The sequence below is a fragment of the Cavia porcellus genome, unplaced genomic scaffold (assembly GCF_034190915.1).
Source record: "Cavia porcellus strain 051 isolate PalLab524CR breed Dunkin Hartley unplaced genomic scaffold, mCavPor4.1 scaffold_7, whole genome shotgun sequence".
Taxonomy (NCBI): Eukaryota; Metazoa; Chordata; class Mammalia; order Rodentia; family Caviidae; genus Cavia; species Cavia porcellus.
This window is the reverse complement of record NW_026947490.1, coordinates 37,030,447-37,050,467: the sequence shown is the minus strand read 5'-3', so window position 1 is coordinate 37,050,467 and position 20,021 is coordinate 37,030,447. Positions and strand designations below refer to the sequence as shown.

Below are 20,021 nucleotides of genomic sequence, written 5' to 3'. Positions count from 1 at the left end.
GCCCCTGAACTATTTCCATGACCCTGAGGAAGGACCCTGCAAAGCACAGTAGTTGCCTGTATGTGAGTACGTGAGGGTAAATATTTGGCGGATGGAGCACATCTGCAGAGGAATCATTGTTAAGTGTCTACTGTTTATTTTCAAAATTCTTGCAAGACTCAACGCACAGACCGAGCAAACTCCTTTGAGGTAGGAAGCCCACAGACACCACTTCCGCCCAGGTTATCTTCAACCAGGGGTCAGGACCAGAAACGGACACCAGGCCTTCCCAGTGCGCAGGCGCGGACCCTCCAGTGCGCATGCTCGCCGATGTGCGCGTGCGATCTCGTCAGGCGAGGGCGTCGAGCAAGGCGAGGTGAGTGAGGGGCGCGAGTTTCTGAGCGATCTGGAGAAGGGACCGCGAGGACATGAGGCAAGGGTGCGAGGCCAGGAGGGCACCACTGGGAGGGTATGGGGGGGCCTGTTGTGCAGCGTGGCTGTGAGGCATTCGGGGACTGAAAACGAAAATGAGGAGGTGAGGGAGGGCAACAGACAGGCTGCGTCCACAGTCTGCCCTGTTCTCCCCAGTCAGTGCTGTTTTCGGTCAACTCTGGCCTCCGGCTCCCCTTCCTCCCCCTACTCTCAGTCCTCTTACTCCTCTGCCTCCCCCTCCCCTCCTCCTCCCACTCCTCTTTACCCCATCCCCTCCCTTGCCCCCTCCCTTCTCTTTTCCCTTCCTCCTTCCCTTCCCCTCCTCCCCCTCCTACCCCCTTTCTCCATCCTCGCCCTTCTCCTCTCCCCACTCTACTCATGATCAGAGCCCTCACCCCTGCCGCGTCTCTCTCATCCTGGTGCCTCCTATCTCTGCCCTTCCTCTTCCCTTCCTCACTCGGTTGGGCCCTTCTCCCTCAGAGCGTCCCTTTCCAACACCTCCATCCCCTCATCCTTGTCCGAATCTTGCCCCTTCCTGCCTCAGCAGGATTTCCCCCTCAGCCCTGCTTCTCCTTCACTGCTGACGTCTAACATCTTACAATTGTTTTATCTTGTAATTTGTATTGCATGAGCTTCTTCAATAGGATGACATCCATGTTCCTATTTCTATTTAGATTTCCAGTGTATGAATGTGTATTTCTGCTGGGGCTTCATCTCCTTGGCATTCTCTGACTCCTACTTTTGAACATTCTGAAGAGTGCATAATGATTTCTTGTACTTTTAACTTGTGTGTATCTGGTAACTAATGAAGTCAAGCCCCACTTTATAGTAGCCATTTCACCAGCTTTTTTGTATATTCTTAAAATCTTTTAAGTTTTTTGCTCCCATTTTGTCTGTTTTTCTTATTTTAAGTTCTTAGTCTATTTTGCATTATGAATCCAGTCCCTTTTAGGATGTATATATTATCAGAGTCTTTCCTCATTTCTCTCTCTTTCAGACAGATTCTCCCTGTGCAGTTCAGGCTGGCCTCGAACTCACTTCTTTTTTTGGTATCAGAACTCAAACTCAGTTCCTTATGCTTGCCAGACAGGCACTTGTGCTGTATCCCTAGGCCTTGAACTCACTTTGTAGCCTATGTTGGCCTTGAACTCATGATCCTCCTGTGTCAACGTCATGAGTGCTGAGATTACAGGAGTGCACCACCATGCCTGACCTCCTTGTTTCTGTATAATACAGCTTTCTAACTCACTTTTTAAAAAACCTGAAATGCTTTATTTTGTGGCTTATCAATTTACTTTATTTCATTGTGTTTGGAGTTCAAATCTCGTTTACCTTGAAAAACGTCCTTGTGGCTTTTCTGGGAATAGGGCTGAGACATGTCTGTGTGCCTATATACAAAGCTCTATGAAAGTATGTTTAGACGTTCGTTGGATATAAACTAACTTCTTTTGCTTCAGACTGTCTCTACCTTACTGTCCAAAACATACCATGTACTTTTTTTGGTAAGTGTCTCTGTAATATCTGCAGGTCCTGAGGGCTTGGTGTCCTATATCTGGTACAACTCCGTCCACCCTACCATCTTCCACAAACCATATATAAATCAGCTTTACTGCAGAGAGCTTGAATCCTGTAAAGGACTAAGCTGCAAAGGTGCCACGTGTGACAGAGAGTTTGGCCATCATGAAGAATCCTCACATCTTTGATCTACACAAGCAAGAGGAGGATCCAGAAACTAGTTCCATAAACAACCCAGGAGCTGTAAATGATTCTGGTCAACAGCTGAGGCATGTTCAGTGTTTGTCACTGAATGGGCCTTACCAAGCTGTGAGCCAGACCCAGGAGCTTTGCTGCAAGTGGCAACAGCTGGAGACCCACACAAAGGAGCAGAAAACAGAGCCACCAACGCTGGAGCAGTTTCTGATTAGCCTGCCAGAGGAGATCCAGACATGGGTGAGGTCAAAGCAGCCAGAGAACAGCAGGGAGGCAGGCCTGTTGGTAGAAGACTTGGTCCTGGCATGTGAGAATCCAGGTGAGACAGGTAGGAGCAACGGGTTACTTCTGTCTGCTGAATGCCTGCTGTGTACATGGTATGTATTAGGAGCTGAGTAAAAAATGCATTTTATTCATCCAGTCTAATCTGCAAAATTGTAAATGTGAAATAGAAGAAATCTGGGCTTTGGTTTTTCCTATAATATTTATTATTTCTCAGAAAGTACCAACTTTGTCCCCCCCATCCCTTGTATCCAGCCTAGGCTCTAATATCAATAAAAAAGCAAAACACGTACTACAAAAAAACCTTCTAGGATTATCCATGGTATTAATAAGTGTAAATATGGAGAAATTGATTTTTATGTGGTCATCCCATTCAAGGACTAGAATGGCCTTTTAGAAAATGATTAAATTTTAGGTGCAAGAGGACATAAAATGTGGCAGGCTGGGAAGTTTAACCTCTGCCAAAATTTACTGGCCTTGGTAACTAAGGTTATTAGATTGGAACTAAGGAAAGCATTTTAAGAATGAAAGAAGAAAAACACTCAATTCTCATAATTCTTTAAATGAAAATAATACTAAAAATATTGTTGAGAAGGAGAGAAAAAAGAATAAATACAAATCCAAGATTGTAGCTATCTCTGGAATGAGGACTGGAGCATGCACAGTGCAGAAGCACATAGGGGAAGGTAAGTTACTGGGAATGTTTTAGTTTGAGGATTGGAAAGTAAACTTACGGCTTTATTTACACTTGGGACTGAAAATAAGTAAACTTAAACATGATCATGCATGGATCCATGCCGATAGCGTATCATGAACTAAGGATTGTGCTTTATCTAGTTCTGTAGGCCTGCATTTCTTAAAATGATTTTTAAGATGGAATATATGTGTGTGTATAGAATACTAGAAATTAAAGTCAGGATCTTTGCACTGAGCTACATCCCCAGCCCAGTTTTTATTATTTTATTTTGTGACAAGATTTTGCTAAGTCACTAAATTGCAAAGGCTGGGCTCAAACTGGGATCCTCCTGCCTCAGCCTTCCAGAGTGCTGGAAATACAGGCATATACCGCCATGCATGGCTTAATAGTGTGTATGTTGAATGCTTACATTGTATTATTGTGTTTTTACATGTGAATTAATTTGCTTTAACAGCTTTGTGAAATTACTTTCATTGTATAGAAGTTGAAACAGACACAAAGCTGAGTAATTTGCTGTGGTTCCACAGTTCTTAATTGGCAGTCAGGGTGCTTGTTCCCCTGTCTGCAGTTTAATGACAGTGTTACTACCAAGAGTGGAGAGAGTGGGAATTATCCCAGACTTTAAAGGCTTGGCCAGAGCCCAGAACCATTGGAGCTACAGGTCAGTGGGGAGTAAAGAGTAGCCTAGGATGTAAAAAAGAAACAACAGATTGATGAAAAGTGTACTTGAAACAAAGAATACAGGCAAGGAGTGTTTTCAAGGTTCAGATTTCTGGAAGAAAGGTTGTCTTCTGGGAAAGGCTTAATAAGGGCTGCCATTAAAAATTACCTAATGAGTGCCTTATATTTGTAATGCTCAAGCCTCAGAAGAGCCCTTAGAGGCATAGGTGTAGGTATTACAGTTGAAACTGAGTTTGCCTCATGATTTTGATTATGCATTGAAACTGTAAGCTACTAACACTGGATAGGGAGGGGCTTTCATTTCATTGGAAGACAGTGGGAGCCATTGAAGGATTTAAAACTGCGGAAATCTTAGAGCTCCTTTTTGGGCTGGACTGTGTTGAAGGGAGAAATTATTTTGGTGGCCTTTCTCTCACCATAGGAAGTCCATCACAGCAAGATAGGGGGTAAGAAGCGGCAGACAGTTTCACATCTGTGTGTGCTGCCAGACAGGGCTTGACTCCACGGTCATTCCTCTCTTCTAGCTTTCTCTGCTCAGGACTCTATCCTTGTGGAAAACAAGAACAACAGAGAACACCAAAAGAGGAATACAGAGGCATTAGGCTGTCCACTGTCGGCTGGGTCCCAGGTAAGGCAGACACTCTGGGGACTTGGTTCTTAGATATGGGGAGGGATCTGGCCTTCCTGTTTCTGGACCTTCCTTGTTCAGCTAAATTGTATTACACAGTTTTCCATTTCTCTGAAGTCTTGGTTTTTGAGTATCTCATAGGCTGTGTTCCCTTCCTAGTGGGGAGGCTAGAGTGGCTGGGCACCTGTGCATCAGCCAGGCCACCACTGCAGTGTTGGCTCCCTGTCCCAGTGAGTCTGGTCCTCTCCAAGATGGAGTGTACGCCGGGGTGGAGTGTAAGGCATGCAGCAATCAGGATCTGCCCAGCTTCTCTTTCCAGACCCTCTGGTGCTGAATTTTGGTCAGTGAGTCTCTCCCTCTCATTACCTGCCTGACTCTGGTTTTCTCTGTCTCCACACAAGTGCACCTGCTTTCCTTTAGGGCATTAAGCAGAGTCTCTGTTACTTGCTGCCACCGCCAAGCCTGCCACAGTGATCTTAGGTCTCGAGTTTTAGGTGTTACGGACAGCGCTGTTACAGTCACGCCTGTTCAGGTGCACAGGAGCAGACCTACCTAGGAATCAGAGGTTTAGATTCAGAGTGGTTTATCATTTACCTTTCCCTTAGCACCTCACAAGAGATCTCATGGATAACACTTGATATTGTCACACTTCCTAATATTGGTCAGTTGAATGAGTATGGTGTGTTTTTAGTTTGATTTACATCTTCATACATATCAATAAGATTTTAATATTTCTTATAAGTATCAGTTCTCAGAGTTTTACTGATAAAATGCTGAGGCTTAACCTACTCACACTAAATTTTTAAGATCCAGAGCCAGGGCTTGAACACACCTTCCTGATTCTTGGCAACACAGTATACTGCTGAGCTTTTAAATATCCGTATTCTTGATTTCTCCTGACAAGTGTCTTAAGAGGCTATATTTGCTCTACATAAACCTCTAGTAATTGTTTACTAATTGTTCTGACTTTTCTCAGGAAGGTGCTATGCTAAGTTCCCATGGCCTCTGGTTTAGAGCACATAGAAGCTTTCTGTCAGTCTGCATGGCTGCTTCATATTCAGTCCTTTCTCATTAGGCTTGGTCCCCTTTCCCCAGGATAATTCCTGGGCTTCAGTGGAGTGTTTCTGCTGGTTTAGGAGTTGGTGACGTTTGATGATGTGGCTGTGACCTTCACCCCAGAGGAGTTAAGCTACCTTACTGCTTCTCAAAGGAAGCTCTACAGAGAGGTGATGCTGGAGAATTACCAGAACCTGGTTTCCTTAGGTAAGTGTGTTTTCCCCATAGAACTTGATTTCTGTCCATTGGATTCATGGTCCACAACTGTTCTGCATCTTCCCATCTGTAGTGGTGGCTCATTGTATCACCTCTGGGTCAGAGGCAGTATTTTAATGTCAGGCTCACTCATGATAAAATAGCTAACCTTTATCAAACACTTAATATATGTCAGGCAATAGCCTAAGCATCTTGCAGGTTTTAGCTCTCAGCCTCACGCAAGTTCTATGAGGAGGAGGTATAATTCTTATTGTTGTTATTATTATTGTCATTTTATATGTACTCCAAGAAACAGACTCAGAGGAAACATAGATTTCTTACTTAAAGCTGTGATTTGACCTGTAGTGGCCTGAGTCTAGAATCTTCCCCCTTAAACTCTGATGTGCTAAGAGACACTAATTTTTCCCAAACCTTTTGATTATGTTAACTAGGAAATATAAGCTTGGTATTAGACTGTCTCAGGATTTTGTTAGTCTTCCATTTTAGCAAGAAAGAAGATCTCAGGAAAAACAAATGTAATTCTGTTCATTTTTTAAGTTTTTATGTATCACATTCCCTGTGCTAATGTATAGAGTTTAGCACACCACCATTAGACCCTCTTTCAGTTTTTAGCTACGTAGCCGAATTTTCAGCCTTGACGATGTTGGTGTATGAAACCAGATAATTACATTGTCCTGCACTCTCTGCATTGCACGATACAGAGCAACATCCCTGGCCACCACCCATCAGACACCAGGGGCTCCACCCCCTTTCCCACAGCTTTGACAACAAAAGACAGCTCCATATATTCCAGATGTCTTCAGGGGACAAAACCATTGCGAACCACTGCTCACTAAGCTTGGAGACAGGCTTCATTTCACTTTGTAAAAGTTTGCACCTTTAAAAAATTATTCCCAAGTTGTGAGGAACCCAAATTGAGAGTTCTTGAATCCTAAGTTATGAATCTTCCTTCTTTAACAGGGCACCAGTTTCCTAAACCTGACATTATTTCTTTCCTGGAAGAAGAGGCATCAAGAGCAACAAGAGAGGACAGTAATGCAGTGATGTGTCATGGTGAGTAAAGCCCACGGAGAAGGGATCGCAGGAAGGCAGTAATCCCACCCCACTGGTCAGGAATGGAGCCAGGACATGCCAGGTAGGACCATTCCTCAAGGCTGCCCAGCTAGAGGAGCAGGCTAGTGTGTGCTGTCACTTGAGAGCCTCTCTCTTGTCAGTGCTTCCTCTTATTTCTTTTCTGAAGTTCATCTCTTCCTGCAGTACCATTTCCTCTTATGCACAGCTCAAGGGAGGCTGATGTCCCTTTAGTGTTTTAACCTTTCCATTCACTTGTGCCTTCTTCTTTGCAGCTAGAGTCAAAGATCTTTCCTTTTTATCTTCGAGAAAGAAAAAACCTTGGCAAGCTATGACCTCTCCTTCTCACTGCCTGCTCCCAACAGTCCCTCAGATTTACAAACAGCCACAGACTTCCTTCACTTCTAGTCCCTTCCCTGTATGACCCTCACAGAAATCTTGAAGAAGAGTGTCGGAGGCAGAAGCATTATCACGTATAGTGAACCTGGATGTTCCAGAAGGAGGCAGAAAGGCTGTAAGGTCTGAGGGAGGTGGAGGGGCACAGCAGGAGCCAAGCACCGGCCCACAAACGGCTGGTTAAGGAACATGGCTTTCACTCTGAGTGGGTTGCAAAGGTAGTGGAAGGAGTTGAACGGGGAGTGAGGTGGCAGCACTGCCATTTTAGAACTGTACTGTCCGGTATGGTGGTCACTAGCTACCTGTGGCTGTTGGAACTAGTTAAGATTATATAAAATTTACAATGTGTTGTCTTGGTCACACTGATCACATTTTTAAGAGTGTGATAACCATGTGTGGCCAACAATTACTGTGTTAGACAGCAGAAATGATTTTTTTAATTGTGGCAGAAAGTTCTGCTGGGTGGTGTTTTCCTGAAAAATCCATTTGGCTGTTCTACAGAGAATGGGTGAGATAACGGAGAAACTGGTTCTTTTGAAGTCCATCTGGCTATAGGTGACAGACCCTGATGCCGCAGTTGAAGGGTGTGGTTTGAGGTGTTCTGCATACATAGAATTAATGGATATGCAGCAGGCAGTGGAAACACAAATTATGGCCAGACCATCTCTCAGTCGTCCACTCCTGACACGTCCCGTAACACATTCCTGCTGGCTTGAGCCACCTGTGGTACACAGCAGTACAAGCCAGTGGGAATGTCATATGTTCAGATCAGAGCAGCCTGGCAGTAAGAATTACAGCCCAGTCGTGAATGTGCTGAAGGTCATTTCCTAAAAGGTCCGATCCGCTGCGATGGGACTCCTCTCCTTCTTTACCCGGAGACTGATAGAATTGTGGGGGACCGGCGGTGGCTGAAAAGATAAGAAGTATAAAATATAAATGACCTTTATTTTGAGAATGCGGGGAGAGACACCCCCGATCCCCTGGGGCGCGGCATCTCCACCCCGGGGTCCATGATCTCTCCATGGAACACGTGGAGTGAGGCACATAAGTAGCCTCAGTTTGGGGTGGAACCTAAGGGGGCATTAGGGATGCACAGGTAGCCCATTGGTCTTTGTTTGGCGCCATAGGTAAATTCCTAGGAGTGGGGGAGATGGAGCTCCTTGGTTCCACCTCTATGGCTTCACCAGCTACAGTGTCCTGTCTGGGCCAAAACTCTTTCAGTGACTAAGCTGCATATGCTGCACACATGTTGAGTATTTGTAGGGATATGCCCCTGTGTTCCTTATTGCCTCTTCCGAACCGCTGTACTTGATTTCTTAGCTTTTTTCTCATCCAGGGAATTGTCTTTATAAATCCTAAATTTTTGACCAGTTTCTTAGTACCCTCATAAGAAAATTCAACTTGTAGCAAAATATTTCATTTCTTTCTTTGTGGCCTGAAATTCATTTACTAATCTCATTTCCCACAGATCTCCATCTAAAATCTCATGTTTCTGTCTTCCCAGAACTATTTTCATAGTCCAGTGTTTCTGTTTGGGCTGTTTTCTAATGTTACCACCATCCTCTTCATTACCAAGCCCAAATTCTGTCCTCTCCACTAATCTTTTCATGGAATCAGTTACCCCATATCTGCTTCTGTAGTGATTTTAGTCTGATTGGAATCCGTTTTATAAGCTTCTGACATTTACAGGGTTGGATAATGCCTTGCACATAATAGCCTCACCAAATGTTGAATTAAAGACAAGTAGTTGGTTGACAGTGTAGATTTGGTTAAAATGAGAGATTGGGATCCATGAAAAGAGAATCTTGTTGCTTTATTGTGAGCAAAAAGTTGACCTCTTCATTCCACTGTTGCCTCAAAGGTCCTGCAGTACCATGGTAATAAGCATTGTTTAAAAAGGTTCCATTATAACTCAGCTTGAGAAATACGACATTCTTCAATGTGTCCCCTTTTGAGATTTGAGGTACATATCAAAGGTTCTGAAGAACTGTGTAGAAATCTAGCCTGCTAGACTGGAATTATCTAACTTTCCCAAATTGACACACACCTATTAGTTTTTGAGAATATTAATGACCTACTAAGAAGTTGGAAAATGCTGTTGAACTCCAGTCCCAACTCTTTCCCCTGTTTTTTTTTTTCATTGTACTCCCTGTGTCTGTGTCATCTTTGTCAACATGACTCCACCTGCATGGTTTCTTCACTGCCCTTCTTACATTTTCTGGCCTTTTGTGCTTTCCATTCTTTTCTGATTTTCTTCTCTTTTCTAGAACACTTACACACCCATAAGGTCTACTCCACTGTCTTTCGTCTCTTCCGTTTCTATTATAATGACACATCTCTCGGAGGAAAGAGTAGAGGAACTGTTACATTTCTTTTAGACTGGGAAAAGAGACCTCAAACCAAAGAACCAACCTCAGAGCAAATCCTGCCTATAGAAAAATCATCTTCAGAGGAAGGAATAGTGGTTCTGGCAATAGATGATTTCTGGCATGTCTGTTTAGGAGACTGTCCTGATCCATTGGAATCACACCAAGACAACGCGAAGAAACACATTTTTAGTCCTGTAGGGCCAAGTGACACCAAAACCCTTGCTTAGGGAAAGAGCCATGGTACTGATGATTTTGAGAGAAGCTCTCATCTTGCCCAGCAGTCAGGAGATCTTCCAGGAAGGGCTCTCCAGCAGGGCAGTGTTACTAGCAAGGACACCACACCCCAGCCAGCACAATACTTCACTGTAAAATTTGTGAAAGAGTCTTTAGTTCCAAAAATGGCCTTGTGAGACATGAGCTGATCCTTACTGGGAAGAAACCCTTTGCCTGTAGTGTGGTGAAGCCTTCTTCCTCACACTGCACCTCATCAGGCACCAGAAGTCCCATGCTTCCCCTGCTAGTGAGAGGCCCCCTAGCTGCAGGAAAGGTGCAAAATCTTTTACCCAGCATATGGATCTCTCGGGGCATGCAAGAATCCACAGTCAGGAGGACTGCTATGAATGTGTTCAGCATGGCAAAGTCTTTACCCAAGACATGCATCTTCCTTAACATCTTAAGGGCCACAGGGAGGCCAAGGCCCTTGGCCCTGAGTTGCCCTGCAAGAAGACATACTTAATTCACTACCAGCCAGAATGTGACCATGTCAGAAAGAACTTGCTAGTGCTGTGACTGTGGCAAAACCTTTGGTCATAGTTCGCACCTCATTCAGCACTACCAGATCCACGCTCAGGAGAGACCGTACCAGTGTCAGCTCTGTGGGAAGTGCTTTGGCCAGCCCTCACACCTCACTCAACATTAGCAACTCCATTTTCAAGTGAAAACAGTTGCCGTCACTGTTTAAAACCATTTGGAGAGCACACATCTCACCATCTCTGGCTTTGTCCTATAGAAACAACTTTCGAGTGTGCTAAATTTGAGAAGGCCCTCTCCCTCGTCACACCTTGTCAACAACTTGAAGATTCACTGTGGTCTGATGGAAAAGCAGGGAGGAATGGTTGCATAGTTGTGCAGCAACATTTGTGCAAGAGGGGATCCAGCACACATCAGTAGTGACTGGCAAATTACAAAGGGTGTTTTTTTTTTTTTTCAAAAGAAAGAAGCTAATAAGTTTTGCTCCCCTTCAGTGGTATTGATGGATAGAGAACTGCACTTTTGAGATGTTGATAAAATTTGTAATAGACAGTGGTGCTTCAGACTTTTAGTTTTTACAGAAAAGTTATCATACAATAACTTTACCATGTATCAACAAATTGAAAAGATTTTCTAGGTGTGGTCTAAATGAATTCACTAAGCTGATGTTATTGGTAATGTATTTTCCTAGTATCTCATAGTTCATAAAATGTTCTTTTATATATTATTTTTATTTTATCCTTCAAGGTACATAGGACATGTGATGTCAGCTATTTCTAAAGACCCACGCTTTTCCCTTTTTGGGACTGGGGACTAAATCAGGGTCTCACTTGTGTGAAGCATACCCTCTACTGCTGAGATACATCCAGCCCTATTTCTTATTTCGAGATAGCATCTCGCTGTATTGTTCAGGGTAGCCTTGAATTTGTGACCCTCCTGCCTCAGCCTCTGCAGTAGTTAGGAGTTCAGGCACGTATCACCATGCCTGGCTGAAACCCAGACTTAGAAAGTCATCCCCCAAGCCAGTTCACTAATTCCTGGCAGAGGGCTCAGTGTCTTCACCTCCACTGGGGGTTCAGCACCTCTCCTAACTTTCATGTATGACTCTCCTCCGTTACTCTAGTTGGGTCTTTAGTCTCCTGATTTAAGACACAGTGGGTCCTTTTTGAGGTGTCTGCATGCGGGCTGTTTGTGTTTGTATGAACCAAGGCCTAAGGCTTCCTGAGGAGCCAAACTAATTAGGGAGAATCAGGGGCCCCAGACCAGATGATCTTCATTCTTGTGCTCCTTTCATGCCTCAACTGACGGCATGGCAGCTACTACTGCTGTCCCTTTGGCTCCACAGGGTAGGTGGACTGTGCACAGCGCTAGTTCCATAGTTTACAGTTACACTCACTGCAGCGCTTGGGGCCTGGGACGCCCAACCTGGGACTGGGGCTTTCACCCTACTGCTGCCCTAGGAGCTGTGAGAACAATGCATAGAGTCGCTGTCCTCTGCCCGCTTTCCAGCTCCTAACATGCCCAGTAGTTTGGATGTTGCTCTTATGTTGAGATTAATTAGTTTACATTTTAGAAGTATTTGCGTTTTAAGCTTCTTTGTGTGTCTGGTGATGGAAGTAATATGTATTCCTTGAACAAAATTAGAAAATAATTTTTTCTTTGAATATTTGTTTTTCTCCCTCCCAGATAGACTTGTTGCTAAATTTTGTTCCTAGATTTTCTCCCTTAGGCATAAACCCATGAAGGCATTTTTAAAAAGGTGTTTATGAAATACTATGAATTGCACACTTTTGAGCCTCAGTTATTGCAGACATCTTTGCATAGCTATAATGTACTCCTGTTTGATTTTTCAGGGTTACTGAGAACTGGGCTGGGTGGATGTGTCCCACTTAGCCCATAGGGTTGGAAGCTAGCACGGCTGTTACTTCGCTCTGCAGTGCGCTGCTGCTGCAATGTGCTTCCTCCCCTTGTCTCTAAGCCTCGGTCTTTACCTAACCAGTTTTCTCATGTTGAGTATTATTTTCTAAGGGCAGATTCTCAGCAGTGGAATTTATGGGCCAAAGGTAATGTGTTTATTTGTTTTTGTTGTTTTTTGAGACAAGGTCTTGCTGTGTAACTCAGACTGGCCTAGAACTCACTAGATAGTCCAGGCTGGCCTTGAACTTAGTCCTCCGGACTCAGCCTCCCATACCATGGGATAGCAGGCACGCACCACCATGACCTACAGGAATGTGTTTTTTGAAGGCCTAGGAAACACTCTTAGCCTTATCCCAGCAGGGACTGACAGCTGTGCTGATTGTTTTCCTTAAGTACAACCATAAACCACCCACTTCTCCTCCCACATCCCTTTTCTTTTAGAAAAATTTGAACTATGGTTCCAGCTGAGGAAATAACAGGACTGGAAACCAGGCCTGGAAAGAGCCACTGATAAACTGGCATAGTTTGTGAGAACCCTAATTTTAACATTCCTTTATTAGGTATAGCTTCCTGGTGAAAAAGTAACAAGCATGTTAAAGAGATTTTACAAGGCAGTAGAGGCTAATAAACTTCCCGATAAGTTAGATACCCAGTACCCTGTATTCATATGTGGAAGAAAGAGCCTACTGGCAAAGGAGCAAAGAGTTTGGGCTTCGGAGCCATACCTGAGGTCAGATCTCAGCGTTCTCAGAAGCTGATTAAACCTCAGTTTCCTAGGAAACGGATGCCACTGCCATCCATCCACCCCAGGGGACTGTTAGAAGACCTAAAGTTCATTTATAGACAAGACCAGACCAGACTTGCTGGCACTAATAACAGTGAGCTGCTATTATGGAATATTCTTATAGAAGATTTTATTTTAGTGTAAATCACAATTACACTCAAAATGTTAACACAATGTATTATTTAAATCTTACATAAATTTTTTTCTCCACACCACAAATTTGAAGTTCTCTTGCTCTCATTTTTAGTGGCCATTTTAATGACTTATCACATAAAAGTTTGATGAAGTATGTATTTACAGTAGTTTTCTAAAAGGATACATTCCTAAAGATGATTTGCAGGTGAAAGGTGGTGTGAATTTCCGGGCCTCCACAGAGCCTGCTGTGTATTTGGGAGGGACTGTGCCCTTCACAGCCCCCAGCAGAGGGAGCTGTCCTGCCTGAGTCAGCAGAGGTCACCCCAGGCCTGTTGTCAGGATTCCAGGGAGAACAGGTTAGGGGCTTTTCAGCCCACACCCCAGGCAGACAAGACATCCTGGGAAAAGTCTGTGTGCTCAGAGTAATGTCTATTGCTCTTTTTAGATAGCAGTCTCCTTGTATAACCTGCCCACGGTGGCTGTTTATCACAGCAAAAACAAAAAGTGCCTATCTGATGAGGCAAAAAAGTGAGTTTTTACTCACTGATTCATTGTTTATCCAGATGTTTTGAACGACTTTATGCAGTGTAGATGCTTCACTTGTATAGCTTTTGTTTTCTTAATGTTTTGCATGAGCTCATTTTCCTTTTCTTAAAGTATATATTTGTTGTTTGTTTTTTTTTTTTAAAGTAATACTCAGCTCATTAAAGAAAACTCCTGCTTTGGAGAAAAGTAGATCTCTCCCTCCTTCCTCCTGCCCCTAAAACAAAAATATACCATTAACACTTCAGTTTGCTTTCTTACCATTTCAAATGCCAGGCTTATGGAAGTAGTTACCTTGGGGTATAGTGGAGAAGGCATCTCATTTCCAAGGTCTGTCCTTGTGCTCTTTGTCACAGTGGTGACTGCCTGCTGTAACTTGGCTGCAGGTCACTGTCATGCAGCTGTGACATGCATGCAGCAGCACACCTGTTTTCTTACCCAGGCTTATGGCCTCCAACGCAGCTTTCTCTACCTTCACTCCTTAATAGGCCTGTGGCATCACTGGCCCTTAGTCAGTGTGGTCCTTCTCCTCTTTATCAGATGTTTAACTTAGTTCTGGTTTGTCATAAAAAAGGATGATACTGTAATGAAACTTTGGTGCTTAAATGCTTTTTCCAAGTTTAAGATGCTTAAGATGGCTTTACCCAAAGCAGAATTGCTGGGTCAGAAGATGCATAATTGTTTTAAGGTTCTTGACACATGCATCCAAGACTCTGTCAAAAAATTACACCAGGCTGGGTGGGGTGGCATGCGCCTGTGATCCTGGCACTCAGGAGGCTGAGGCAGAAGATCACCCTGAGTTTGAGGCCAGCCTGGGTCACACAGTGAGACCCTGTCTCAAAAAACAATAAGCACAGACAAACCTACTATACCAGTGCACATTGGCATTGGTCCACAGAGAGACCAGTTGTGTAACAAGTATTTTTCACCTTTGCTATTTTAATAGGGGAAAGGACATATTTTAGTTGTATTTATGTGATTTTTAACATTTTCTGTTAAACTCATAAGCGGTTATGTTTCTCTCTGTCTTTCACTCATTTGTATGTCTTTCCTATTAATTTGAGCAATCTCTTTGTAGAATATATTCACCCACTGTCTTTGTCTGCAAGTGTTTTTCCTAGCTTGTTTAACAATTCCTATGAAATATTAAGAGTGCTTTGTTCTGGATTTTTCATTATATTTAACATGCTTTAACCATTTATAAATTTACTTGTGTAGATTGTGTGAAAAAAAGGATCAAATTGCCCCTCTCCTGTTGTCCCTATTCACCTGACATCAATAACTAGTAAAAGAGAAACGCAGACCTGCTGTGTGGGGGGCCTGCACTGGCACCTCCTGCATTGTTTCGCTGGCTGATCACCCTACTCTGTTATACATCTATGTTCATTCATTATTGTGCCTTAGAAAGTCTATATATAAAATTTGTGTGGCAACTGTCTTCTCTTCTAGAGGCAAATGTATGCTTATTAATTGAAACAGCCTTTTGATTATTTCAAAGAACTTGTGCATGAGTTAGGATTCACATCTTTAGTTAGTTTTGATCTCAGCATCTAGAAATATAATACTGTCCTTTCCTGCATTCAGACTTTTTTTTAATCAATCAATAAAATTACATAGTTTTCTTTTAAGGCTCACATTTTCTTTAGTTATTCCTATGTTTCTGTGGTGTGGGTTTTCTCATACAAGGTTTTTCTTCTATTTTTCATAAAAAGCATCTCCGGAACAGGGTCACTTCAGCACTGTCAAGGAATTCTCAAACTTCAGAGCCAGCCCGACTACATGGGTGCTTCTACACAAGTCTCCTGGGAAACCCCAGTGCAGGGGTCCCACTGGCCACGCTCTGTGCTTCCATGTTTCATGTGAAGTACGTTTTACACATGCGAACAACAGGTCACCAGTCTCTCTCTGGTCTCTTTGTCCAGGTAACTCAAAAAGACAGGGAAGAGATGCTCTTCTGATGTTGGTGAAAACTGGGAACCCCAGGAAAATACAGAGGAGCCTCGTGGGCAGGTATGTGCTTATGCACACAAATACACATTCAGGCTTACAGTTACCTCCTTGCGGTCATGGTGGCCCCACACCAAGCCTCAGTGTGGACTCTTCCTTCCCTGAGAATTCCTTTGGGAAGATGTCAGTACCCATGGGACAGTGACTCCTTCAACAGAAGTAAATCTTCAGAGGAACACAGCCCCTGTGCTCACAAACTGGCTGCTTAGGTTCCATACTCCTCTGACACCGATAACCTGCCATCCCTGATGTGAACATGAGATATGTCACTCACTTCCTAAGGTGCATGCCATATATCACAGCAGCTACAGATCCTCTGCTCATAAATCTAACAAGAAAAATCACACATGCAAACACTAAACTCACATTACACAAAACTGCTCCATCCTAGGCACAGAGATCCCACTCCAACAGTCATACATGGATACAGACTACACCCTACCCTGTGCTACACACAGGCTTCCACTGAATTACAAATACACCACATCCAAGGGGAAACACACACAATGTCCACGTTCCCTCCTTGTATCCCTTCCTAAATCATACCTGCTCCCGGAGTTCACTGCAGGCCCTAATGACATCCCACAGTCACACAAAGACCTAGCAAGTGCAGATTTGCAGAAGGGAGCAGGAATACTCTCAGCAGAGTGGCCCCTGCCCAGGATGAAAAACCCCAGAGGGTTTAGAGGAAATCCTGGCATGGGGCCCTGCTGTTCTCTCTGCCCTGCCACCATCAAGCTGCCATGGTTACACTGTGGCCTCTCCTTAATTGACTCAGGGCTTTATTTTGCCACCTGTCTGCTTTTCCTCCCCTCAGCATGCCCTGAGAGCTTGCTTTGCTCACCTGTCACCTGGCGTCTCCAGGCCGCCCCGTCCTGCCATTTGTTTCCTGTGGCACCTAGAGCATGCTGATTTGGCCAGATCGATGCCTCTGCAGCTTCGATGACACATGAATGCTCACCTTTGACCTTGCATTGACCTTTGATGCTGACAAATATATTTTACAGTTTGTTTCTTTCCTCTGTGTTTCCTTTTTGTGTTGGCAATCTGGTTTTGCTTGAATGACTGAAGGGGAAATACAGTGGCACCTCAGTCCACAAACTTAATTCTTCCCTCAGTTCTGGTTGCACAGAGAATGGATGAGAACCCAATCAAATTCAGTGGCCCAGTTCCATGTTGAGGAAATTTGATCCCACTGTCATTCAGTTCAGTTTGTGACCAGAATCATGGAAAGAATTAAGTTTGTGAACTGAGGTATTTAAACTTGCATTTTTAAAAAAATCTCTTTTGCTAGAACTTGACAAGACAGCCACTTGGTTTTATGGTTCCAATTCGCATGATCGTCCTGAGTGGTCCCATAGGCACATGCTTCAGGTGCTGGCCTCTCCAGGGCCCACAGCAGCCTATTTCTTGGTTTTGTTCTCGGTGCTTTGCTTGAGATGGGCTCACTATGCGGTTCAGGCTGGCCTGGGCTCACTTAGTAGCCCAGGCTGGTCTCAAACTTGCAAATGATTCTCCTGCCTTGGCCTCCTGAGTTCTGGGATTACAGGCACGTGCCACCACACCCAGCCTGTGTGCTTAGCTTTAAAGACAGCTTTGAAGTAAAGTGTGAAGTTAAAGATGTCACTGATACCTTCGTGGCTCCCGAGCGCTTTCCACTGATGCAGTGGTGGGGCTTTGATGACCATGTGTGTTCTCATTTTAGTTTCTCAGGGTTCTTGACTGCAGAGCACCCCTGAACCTGCTCCTCTTTGACAGCAGGCTGCAGCTTTGGTCCTGGCCCCCTTTTCTTCATCTCTTGTGGTCTCCCCAAGGTGGCCCTGCTTGTGCCCAGAACCTGCTTGCCCCTCAGCCTGCTTGCCTCTTGGCTCATCACACAGGCTCCGATGCAAAATGGGCTTCTTTGATCTTTTTGTTTTTGCACTGTTTTTGTGTTTTTATTTGGAATATTTTTCTTTCCCACTAAAATTATGCTCAGAAAACACAAGTTCTGTTTTCTGCTATTTCTTTACAGCTTCATATACTTGACCTTCACCCTTCTGTTTCTACAATTTGTGCAAAAACAGGCCAATTTAAAAGGGTTCATTCAAAGAAACCCTTTTAAATTTAATGGGGTTAATTGTTTTCCCCTCAAGATCATGCAGCTTTCTCCTCCAGGACCCGAGGAGTGCATGCCTATGCAGCTGGCTGGTCACCCACCATGGGGCCAGGAGCAAAGAGGTCAGCAGGGGAAGGGCCTGTTCAACTCTGCTGGGGGCTGAGTAGGGTCCCAGTCTTCTCTCAGTCACAGCCCTGCACCACCTGCTCCATCTGAGCACTCTGCCCTGCCTGACTTCACCCTCTCAGCCAGGTGAAGAGCTACAAGCTGCTGTCCCTGGGTACTGAGGAGACTTTTCCTCTTGTGACACCACCCAGCCTCGGGGTTGGGGACTAGAAGAAGGTGATGGGGAGAGACCAGGGGAAAGGGCAGGATGGGTCTGCAGTGGGCAGAGCTGGGGAAGGACGTGGGGTTGGCGCTTTGCTCACCGCATCTGAACAGGGGTAAAGTTTCAGATGCCTTCAGAAAGGAGAATCGCCTTAAAAATAATGGATGACTTCAGAATCAAGAGACTACCTAGTAACAAAAAGCGAAATCGAAAATCAAAACTCAATATATTTACCTGGCAGCAGAATGGACACTGTGGGAAGCAGAATTAGGAACTAGAATAAGCAAAAACTAGACTCAGCACAGAGGGACAAAAAGATGAAAAAACCACGGAAAGGAGAGCAGGCGAGAGGAAATAGAAGCTCCAATACATGTGAGAGGTAAGCCTCAGAGGAGAGAAGGGCGGCAAGGTGAAATCAGAAGAAAAAAATAACCAAGAGCTTTCCGGAAGTGGTGAGAAACACTTGGCCTCCCCAACATGTAACATGACAAGGAAATCAACCCCCAAATAGAAGGCAAAGACAGGAGGCCAAAGGTAAAGAGATCCCCATAGAAGCATCCAGAGAAAAAGGCCCCCTTCGAAGGCTGACGGATCAGGTCTGGGGACTTGGTGAATACAAAGCAAGAGCTCTAGCCCTGAGCCATGCCCCAGCCCCAGATAAGGCCTTAAAAGCACAAGGGGAGGCGCAGAGAACGGGTGAGCTCAGGGTGCGTTGGAAATGAACTCACCCAGTGTAGGTCGAGAAAATCAGCGCAGAGCTGGGAGTGCAGCTCAGTGCAAGGCTCTGGACTCAATCCCTGGCACCAGAAAAAAAGCACTAGCAGAGATATATCCTGGGGGACTCAATGTGCCTCTTTTTTAGATTTTATTTAAAAGGAAAAAAAAATAAAGCGGTGTAAGGGTACAAGTAATACAGAACTACCAAAAAAAAAAAAAAAAAACCAACCAGTTAATAGATTATACATTATCATAATCCCAGAGACAGTTGCTCAAGTCACAGTATCAAAGCATACAAAGTGGGCATTCAAACAGTGAGACTGCAAACAGTTGTGTTCAATGATCCAACCAAAAACATTAATATGGTCATCTATTTAACACCCCTAAACACACTTGCAGTTGTATCCTTTAGAGCACTTTTTTCCCCTCTCTTTTTTACAACACAATTTACACATTTTGGGTTTTATTACTCCTTAGTTCTTACTACTTTTTTTTGGAAGAGAATAAAAAATATGGCAAAACAAAGCTGTCAGTCAAAACCAACAATAGACATAGCGCATGATGTAAAAACAGAGTACAAGGTGATCAACAGTGGTTACCATAATGCCTCTTGCTTCCTTAAAAAGAATTGTCTATCTCATTAGGTATTATAAAGTTGAACAAAACAGTAGAGAACAAGACCAATAAAACCTAAACCTTGTAAACATTACAGGACTTCCAAAGAAGATAATAGTCAAACCAGAATGGGCAACATAGTGAATCTTACTGCCGTCAAGGTAGTTGCCTATACCCTCAAACTTGATACTATCATACAGAACAGAACAGAGTCTAGTCAGTCAAAACAAGATAGTGGGAGTATTACAGGACTTCAAGTTAATAGGAAATCAAAAAAGTTACTATAATATATCCTAATTTTTATTTTTCCCCTTAATTAAAAAAATCAAAAATTAATTTTTTCAATGAATAAGGGAGAGAGTGAGATAAAAGAGGACATAACAACATAACAATACAGGACAAAGCATGACAGTTTCAGCAACCTAGTACTTCACCACCAAATAACCCGACTTAATAGTAGTTACCATAGTGTCTTTTTCCTTGAAATATTTGAATATAACTTCATATACTATAGCTTCAAATATATCAAGTCAGTGTAAAACCATTCAAGTGGATGAAAGCATTGTAGGGTATTTAGAACCAGCTAACAGAAAACGAACAATGGTTTCTA

The 20,021-nt window shown here is 43.7% G+C and overlaps 1 protein-coding gene across 1 annotated transcript; it reads left to right on the top strand.

The window, feature by feature from the left end:
• Nucleotides 1–281: 281 nt before the first annotated feature.
• On the top strand, nucleotides 282–16,645 carry LOC101789095 (neurotrophin receptor-interacting factor homolog). The gene is made up of 7 exons (XM_063252359.1): nucleotides 282–355; nucleotides 1,939–2,449; nucleotides 4,306–4,409; nucleotides 5,546–5,672; nucleotides 6,642–6,734; nucleotides 15,569–15,656; nucleotides 16,471–16,645. The coding sequence occupies exons 2-7, from the start codon at nucleotides 2,092–2,094 to the stop codon at nucleotides 16,478–16,480; spliced, it is 780 nt and encodes a 259-aa protein (XP_063108429.1). The 5' UTR covers nucleotides 282–355; nucleotides 1,939–2,091; the 3' UTR covers nucleotides 16,481–16,645.
• The last annotated feature ends 3,376 nt before the right edge of the window (nucleotides 16,646–20,021 follow it).

Bases quoted from the DNA above. Each gene is read 5' to 3' on its own strand.
- LOC101789095 (XM_063252359.1), top strand. From the start codon at position 2,092: ATGAAGAATCCTCACATCTTTGATCTACACAAGCAAGAGGAGGATCCA. The intron at 2,450-4,305 runs GTAGGAGCAACG...CCTCTCTTCTAG, and splicing joins TGAGAATCCAGGTGAGACAG to CTTTCTCTGCTCAGGACTCT. The intron at 4,410-5,545 runs GTAAGGCAGACA...CTGCTGGTTTAG, and splicing joins CACTGTCGGCTGGGTCCCAG to GAGTTGGTGACGTTTGATGA.